The following is a 9,075-nucleotide window of genomic DNA, read 5'->3' as shown; positions in this document are numbered from 1 at the left end:
GAAGAGTATTGAATCGGAACAAAGAAATAAGTTGCCAAATTGAAATTATGAATACTTACAGTAAATTTGTGGCAACACTACATGTGAATAACGCAGGGTTAAATTACACGTAATTTTCTATCAGCTGCCAGGACACAAAGCTACTACTAGCTTCGAAAAATTTAATGGCAATATATGACCCAATTTGAAGTGTATTGCTTTTGAAGTGAAAATATATTCTTTGAAAGTAATTTTCTAATAGGTAATAATATATTATACAGCAATGGTTCCCAATTCGTCTGTAGCAAAGTACCAAAGTGTATGTCGCGAAGTTGTAGAATTTAAAAATCGAGAAGTATTTAATATTTAGTTTAAATCAATTTTGGGATAGTGTATCAGTGAACTTCTCCATCGGCAGCAACAATGCTCAGTACTACATAGTTACGACTTTATAGAATATAAGCTTACACTATTATAATCTATATTACTATTAATAATAGCTCAAACAAGTGTATCACGATGTTGTAGGTGTTCAGCAAAAATTCGTCAGTCAGAAAAGGTTGGGAACAATTACTATAGACTATTAAATGTGGATAAAGATTTCCCCAACACAACATAGGGTGTTCCGCTTAATACAAGCAGGAAATACAATGCAGTTTTGCTTGTTATTGCATAAACTTCATCTCGCAAACTAGGAATGAAAAAGACATGTATTTTGTTATTCTGGTTTTATTTTATTTAATACACATTCAATATTCTGTGCATTCTACCACGATAACAAGAAGCATTTCCCTCTTTTTCACTTAAGTTACTCGATCAAACCTGAACATTTTCACTTACAGAATATTTCATAGTCTTACATCGTCCAAAATGTGTTACATTACGAATTAGCTATTTCCAGAGAACGGCACAGATATAATATCAATGGTTAGATAGTTTACAATAACCGATCAATATGTCGATAATGAATTTCTGTCTAGTATCAGATAGTTATCACAAGGTGTGCCTATTTTAACATTTAATGTTTCATGGAGAGAGATGAAAAATACCTTGTCATATTATATTCTAAGAAACGAAGTACACAAATACAAGGCGGCTCCTTTAGTGATTAATGTCATTATAAATATTTAAAAGAAAACCACACATTGATGTGAACAAATAATCAATAATGTAATCAACTTGAGAATACTTATAATAAACGAAGTTTAAATTGATTTGTTGAATGCATGTTGGCAGACATAGTGGTAGAGTTCTTACCTCTGGTGCACGGGGTCCCTAGATCAATCCCCAGGCAAGTTTGTGATGGACTTCTTGTCCGTAGGTTTTCTACGAGTACTCTCTTTTCCTCTCGCAAACTCATTCCACCAATTCTTCCATTATCATTCACTTGCCTTCATCATTAGTCTCCCTTAGCTTAAGGGCATAATCGTGGGACGTCAAACTGAAAGAATTTATTTAATTTTTTAATGCATGCTTTCAATAACGTAAGAAAAGATTATAATTGAAAGTTGCATTGACTTAACTCGTTCCATTGCCTAACTGCACTGTAACTGTAATTAAGATTGAATCGGCTATGAATAAAACTTATCATATTTCAACAGAAAAGGTGGAGCATATATCAAAGCTTGTTATATTGACAGACCTTCAACTTAGTAACAAGATATACCTATTTATGAATCATTTTGAAGGATCTTAAATGTTTCTTGTGAATCTAAACTAGATCAAACAATGATATTGCATTTCTGAGTCCGTGCAGTCGATTGTTTCCGTAACTATTTTGTTTTGCACTCTGGAAACAAAGTCAAGTACAAAGATTCTGATTTACAAATTGAATATCGCCTTCACAAATGGAACGGGGAATTTCAAACCATGTAGCTTTGTAAATAAGTAGATTGTATATTTATCTGAATTTTTAAAAAAATGTTAGTTCTGTTCAGATAATCACTTTTATGCATTCTCACGCTTGAAGGATCATGGAATACAATCATCCTAGGAAAAGGAAACGATATCCAGGTTACTTAGGAACGATCTTGATCTTAAAGCATACGGACGCTCAACAAGGCATTTTCTGATGTCACGTTTTTAGGAGCAAAGAATACATAAATGTGATTGCCTAACTCAGCGGTAAGTGAACAAAACAGATTCCCTTGATGTACACTTCACCCTCGAAGAGGCTTTTAAACCGTAAAATTACGACGTTTATATCCCATTATCTTTGAAAACTTAGGAATAATGTTTATAAAAAAATCCAGAGAGGCTATCAGTCTGGGTCAGTCACAGTGTGTTAGGGAATGCGCTGTGTTGCTATTGGAAGTCTTTATTTTTGTGAGAAAGCAGTGAAAACCGGTTCTGGGATATACAAATACATTATGCTGAAGCATATAGTGATGGACTTTACCATTATCCTGTATAGAGCACTTTAATGGATATTCCAGAAATATTTCGCTCTTATCCGCCAGGTGAAATTAACCCAGGAGGAGCACAATATGGTTAACTTCGTATCCACAATAACTGACCCTTTAACAACTCTAACCTTAATATACTGGATTTGAAACTGTGAACAGTGACTGCAAGAAGAATCATCCCAAAGTTAACATGGCTACAGAGGCGACATTTCCTGTTGATACGGTACGTGTTGCTTTACACGAATAGCCCATGAAACTTTTAGCTTATGTGCGTCTTTACTGCGGATACTTTAAAATAGCATTGATGTAAACTGTTGTCAGGTGTAAAATCAAACTAGCTTTCATCTAAACGTTGGTTTTCAATTTTTTCTTTGTAACAATGTTTATGGCTAAAACTAGATGAAAGAAACTGGTTTGTTTTCCATGACACTTTTTATAATGCATCAAATTACAAACCTGCACATTCAAAAGCTTTCGGTGCCCTCAATGTTCCATCATAGGGTACACGATTTCGCATGCAGAGTACTCTGTTCATTACATTATCCTATCTCATTTTAAATTTTATTACTTTTATTTTCAATCAATTGTGACCTAAAACTATTGCACGTCTTATGCGAATGTGCAAAACTTATTGTAATAATGTAAATAATTACATGCATAGTTATATGAAATTTCTCCACGGGTGTCATGACAGTGGGCTTTGTTTGGCAAACAAAATATTCGAAGTGGTTCTTGTCTTTTTATTTCACTTTTCCTTTTATCGTTTTTTTCACAGTTTGATATTTATAAGCAATGCATTTTATCTCAAACACTTACTGTAAGGTGGTATACAAAAAGTCCAGGGCCAGGAGCAAACTACATTAAGACAGGGGAAAAAGAAAAGTTTTCGCAATAGATAGTTTACAATCTAAAATGTCGAAAATTTCCGATCGTACTATGTAGGTAGGACTCCACAGCAATAAGGCAAACGATGTTAAATGAAAGGCAATGTAGTCAGTTAAACAGGATGGGTAATCGCTATACCAACAACAAAGCATTATGAGAAACGTATTTGAAATGTTCTAACTCCCTTACATGATGTGAACTCTTGGCTTGTTTTTTCGCGTGCACTTGTGTTCCATTCTAGCACCTTGCTGAACTAAATTCGTTGCTTTTCGTTTAGCGTATCGTGCCTTACATATATGTAGCAAAAACGGCTAAGCAAATAGAATAATTCCACGATTATAAGTTGAAAAGTACAATTTTTGACGATTTTCCTGCTTCATTTTTCGAACCTTTACTCATAACAGACTTGACCTGACGCATGTAACTTTTCGTATTTAGCATATACTGTCGCACGCTTGTCCAGATACAAACTGCATCAAGCCGATTTAAACAGGCGGTAATACGAGGGTCATTACGAAAGTTTTGAGATATGCATTGTTGTGGCACAGTATTTGAATTCCAACCAATGCGTTCGGTAGTGGTATCCAAAGCGAAGAAAGTAACAACTCGCCTCGCTTATTGGCGAGGCCGTATCACCTTTACTAGTTTGTTGATGTGAGCAGTATTCGGCTGTCTAGAATGGAGCTCGAAAAGGAACATTTTCGGCGAATGGTCCTTTACCATTTCAAAAGTGGTTCGAACGAGAGACAAAGTTTTGACCGTTTCCAGGGGGCATTTGGGGACCTTGCTCCTTCCCGTGCTACAATTCTTCGGTGGTTTGGTGAATTCAGAAGAGGTCGGACATCGCTTAAAGATCAAGAGAGAGCTGACGTCTGGTAACAGCTGTGTCAGATGAAAACATTGTCTCTGTGGAACAAATGATTCGAGAAAATCCTCGAACAACTTTCAAGGACATTTAATCTACAGAGAACATTGGATCGCCAGCGGTAACACAAATTCATGATCATCTTCGGCTCAGGAAGGTTCATCTCGTTGGGTGCCTCACATTTTGACTGAACAGCAGAAGCGCATGCGTGTGGAATGGTGTAAAAATGCTTGCAAGATTTAATGGAGGCAATTCTCGACGCGTCTGTGGCATTGTTACTGGTTATGAGACTTGGATCTATCAATTTGATCCTGCAGTCTACAGTTTGGATCTTTCCAGACGAAAATCCACCCACGAAAGTGAAGCGACCGCGAAGTTCGGAGAAGTGTGTATGGTCGCAACTTTCTTCTTCAAATCTGACCATGTTGGAACTTTTTCACTTGAAGAACAAAGGACTGTTACTGCTCAGCGGTACACCACTGTTTGCCTAACAAAAGTGTCCCAGAAGCTTTGGGAACGGCGTCCAAGAACTGCATTGCGTGGGATCCTGCTTCATCATGACAACGCGTCCGCACACACGGCGAACATCACAATTCAGTTTTTAGAATCTACGGAGGTCAAGCTTATGATTCATCCGCCGTATATCCCTGACCTTGCCTCGTGTGATTTTTTTCTGTTCCCCAGGATCAAAGATTGTATGCGTGGAAAGAGATTTTGCAGCCCTGAAGAAGCTGTAGTGGCTTACGAGAATGAACTTGAAGAAAAAGATTGGCAACACTGCTTCCAAAACTGGTTTTCGAGGATGCAAAAGTGTGTGCAGTGTAATGGTGAATACTTTGAGAAAATGTAAGTGTTAAATTGATTTTAAGTATATAAGTTATTTCACATGTCAAAAGTTTCGTAGTGATCCTCGTAGAAAGCTAGACAAAGACTTTGCAGTGTTATCAATACTTCGGTTTCAGTTTTAAAAGAATTGGATGCATTTTTAGATTTTAATTTATCTTATGTGTATACTTTGTTCTCCAAAAAAATATGCTCTTCTAATTGTGTTTTCAAAGTGTAACTACACTATGAGCTGATCATAACTGAATATTGTCGCATGTACCATGCACGTGCTAAATTTCTCGTAAGTTATCTTAAAAACATAAACACGAATTTCGAACAGTTAACCTGAAAGTTCAATGTAAGTAAATGCTGGTTATATCTGCGTCGGAAGCCATCAACTTGGAAACGATGTTCTCGCTATTATACAATGCTAAATAGAATGTAAATGTTAACAAACAGATAGAATGTAAATGTTTCCTATGGTTGAACTAGTAATAAGAAAGCCTTTCTGATTGATCTAGTATACTGATTTCTTTCCGGAAATGATAAGGTCCCTAATGTTCAAGAAAGTATACTTACGATTTAGCATGAAGCTTTTCTGTATAATCATACTAATTATCAGGTCTCTCTCATATACAGAAATAACTTTTTTTTCTTCCTAGCTACTATCAAGTTATCAGATTTCGTATATACTTAAATTGTAGCACAATTCATTACAATCAGTCTCCATGTAAAAAGTTCGCCTTTATCACAAAACCTTCATATTTCGTGCACAAAAGTTAGAGGTCTTCAAAATGCACTGATATATGTTTCTTCAAAGAACGCAAGGTAGTAAATTCTTCGAAACAGATGACACAAGAAATCGAATCTTTTTGTTCACAATCAGTTTCCTTCTTACACTCATCATCGTTTCCATCAGAATGGGTACGATGATGATCACATAAAAGACTCTCACTTCGAAATTCTGCACCACATACCGAGCACTCGTGTTTTTCGTGAACTTCATGAGTTTCCAGATGTGAAGACAAATTATTTGTAGTAGAAAAAATTTCATCACATTTAGGACAATGGTACAATCTCTTTGTTGAGCGGACAGCTCTATGAGTTCTTAGATGTTTATTAAAACTTTTTTTGTACCTATAGTGTCTGCCACAATGTTTACAGATGAATCCGCTTCCAGCACGAATATTCGTCTGTGAATTTAATGTATCTTTTGAGCACAGTTTACTTAAGACATTTCGTCGATTACTAAAAAGTGTGTCACTCGAAGATGTGTCCGTATAGATAAATATTTCTTCTTCTGCATTAGATGAAGATAGGTTTGGAAGTAAATTTTGCCTAGAACGATCAACTTCCTTGGTATTGTTTACTGACTTGGTTTCTCTATCTACTGGATGAACAAATGCGGTTTGCTTAGGGCGACGTCTACGTGGATTGCCATCTCGATGGATTAATTTAAGGTGTTTCTTCAAACTGTAGTTGAATGCGAATGCACTATTACACAGAGGACATACAAATGGTCTTTCATTTGAGTGAGCATGTTTTATGTGAACATCTATATCTCTTTTACGATGAAACTTTTTTCCACATATAAGACACGGGATGAACTTTTCTGGAAAATGGCTCCTTATATGCTCTCTCAATCCTTTTTTATATCCATAACATTTGTTACAATGTGGACAAGTAAATCTTTTACCTGTAGTGTGAAGTTTTATATGAGAATTAAATGAAAATTTATGCTTAAACCTTTCCTTACAATGGGGGCATTTATATTGATTACCTCTTGAGTGAATGAGCATATGTTTTTCCAAGTTTCTTAGTTGTCGAAACTCTCTTCCGCACAATTCACAAAATATTCGAAGACTCTTGATAGGAACATTACCCTTGTCATTATTTTCGGAAGAAGTTAAAATTTGTAAAGGATCTTTTTTAGGCAAAACAACTGATTCTATTCCAGAACAATCACTTTCTAGATCGCTATTTTCAGACAATTCATCAATAGCCTTCTTAGTAAAGATTTCAAGAGAGTGGAAATCATTAAACTCTACTTCCACTTCGATGTACTCCGTAGAATATTTATCAGAAATAGAACTTTCTTCACTTAGATTCGCCATATTCCATAAAAAAATTCTACTAAAATAGAAATGAAATAGTTTTTCTATAACACGTCACGATTCGTGTTTCTACGTTTTACAATAAGTCACGATATTTTAGCTGATCAACGGTATTAAGCTTCAATCTTAATGTAGCAAACGATTATTTCCGAAGAAAATTCTTTTTTCCTTCTAATAACAAAACCTCTCAGCAACTCCTCTAAACTTCAAGAGCAAACCATATGTCCAGAACCAATCTGCAAATAAAAATACATCAGATTAAAAATGTCAAAATTAGAATAGGACAAATTGAAGTATCTTAACTGAATGAGTGATTTTCTATTGCGTATTCCTCATAAACACTTTACTTTGATAATCATATAAAACAAGACCTATAGCAAAATATGGAATTCGAAACAAGTTAATTTGAGCTCTTTGTATTGTATAAAAGTTGTACAATCAAACTGACAAATTCAAACACTAGTCAATGAAAACGAAGAAGTTGATTCCTTAAAAAAAAAAAAAAAAAAAAAAAACGTAATTAAATAAATTACTTAAGTAGCTGATCTAATAGAGCAACAAACATTTATATCGGGAAAACAACACAGTAGCGTGATTCGTCTAAGACTGAAAGATATTCGGAACCTGCTCTACTAAATTACTTACTCTCAAGGACGTAAACATATATAAAATCTTTGAGTTTTACGTTCCACGGTTATGCCGGTTAGGATAAAGGAGACAGTGATAATGAGAGATGAATGAAATGGTGGAATGAAGAAAGTGGGAGGAAGCGGAAGAACCCCGAGAAAACCCACGCCCTCGGTGTTTGTCCACCACAAAGTTCACTTGACGGGAGCAGGGATTGAACCCGGGATCCCAAGCACCAGAGGTGAACGCTCTACCACTGAGCTACCGCGGCCCCTAGAGAAATAAATGAAAGTTGTGGGATGAAGAAAGTAGGAAGAAAGGGTAGAACCCCAAGGAAACCCACGCAAATGTGAACATACGTAAATACTATGAATATTAAGTTTGGTTTTCAGAGAAGGGTTATTCAGCATCACTTTCGAGGTTCCGACTGAATAACCCACGAAAGTAGGAGCATCATTGTGTTACTATTACGATAAGCTTGGAAAGTCATCAAGCCTAGTGCTACTGGAGCATATAATCACATTTAAAAACAGTTGCATGAATCAAAATTTAACGGATTGAAATTAAAAAATTAAAGCTCTGAAAAATGATTAAATTAAAATTAAAAGTAATCTTTTTTAGTACTATGCAATATGAACTGTTTTGGAAGGTTAAAGTTAATGTAAAATTTAACGAATACAGTTATGAACAAACGGAAATTCATTTATTATTAATAATATTTACAGTTTTCAAACAAAACTGATAGTCAACATTTCCAGACAATTTTATTAATACTATAGATAGAAACAGTTCTCCCAGCTGGACTAGTCCTGGTGCATGTGCTCCTGGCATCCTTTCCTGATGGAAAAGACTTTAAATTTGAACGCAATGCCGTAGTTCGAATTTCATCTTTAACTGTAAATACATCTCTCGGTGCTAAAGTTCAAAAGCAACAGATGATATTAATGTATTAAAAGATAGTAATACTGATATGTATTGCATATGTAATGCCAGTTCGATATTACAGAGATTCACACAAACTCCAAAAACGCTGACTTCGTTGTTATAAAGTTCGTGAAAGAAGGGCTCGCCCTGACCCAACCCATTGTAGTCATACTTACCATAGATAATTACTATTCATAAAAATTAAATTAGCAGAAATACTAAACACAAAAAATTTATGTACTTTACTTCTAAATGTGGTTCTTCAGCTTCCATTGAATACGTATTTCTTCAAATCATCTTCTTACAAATTTTGTCTTAGGAAGTGCACATTAGGAAAGCGGCTTAATATATAGAAAAAAGCTAATTCGTTTTTACGTATGTAAATTCTTTACAACAGAAAGCAATGTATATTTTCTGTCAGTGAGGTAAACCAGAAAGCATTTCACTATTT

At 35.2% G+C, this 9,075-nt stretch overlaps 1 protein-coding gene across 4 annotated transcripts in view; it reads right to left on the bottom strand.

The window, feature by feature from the left end:
* Positions 1–2,154: 2,154 nt before the first annotated feature.
* The window catches only part of LOC145693482 (uncharacterized), a 54,090-nt gene continuing 47,169 nt past the window's right edge, over positions 2,155–9,075 (bottom strand). For all 4 annotated transcript variants that reach the window (XM_081769520.1, XM_081769521.1, XM_081769519.1 and 1 more), the window contains exon 2: positions 2,155–7,309. In XM_081769520.1, the coding sequence (XP_081625646.1) occupies positions 5,739–7,073 (1,335 nt within the window). In that variant the 5' untranslated portion in view covers positions 7,074–7,309 and the 3' untranslated portion in view covers positions 2,155–5,738. The remainder of the gene's footprint in view (positions 7,310–9,075) is intronic.

This window comes from Thermobia domestica, chromosome 8 (genome assembly GCF_964235325.1).
Source record: "Thermobia domestica chromosome 8, izTheDome1.hap1.1, whole genome shotgun sequence".
Taxonomy (NCBI): domain Eukaryota; kingdom Metazoa; phylum Arthropoda; class Insecta; order Zygentoma; family Lepismatidae; genus Thermobia; species Thermobia domestica.
This window is presented reverse-complemented; position numbering and strand designations above follow the sequence as displayed.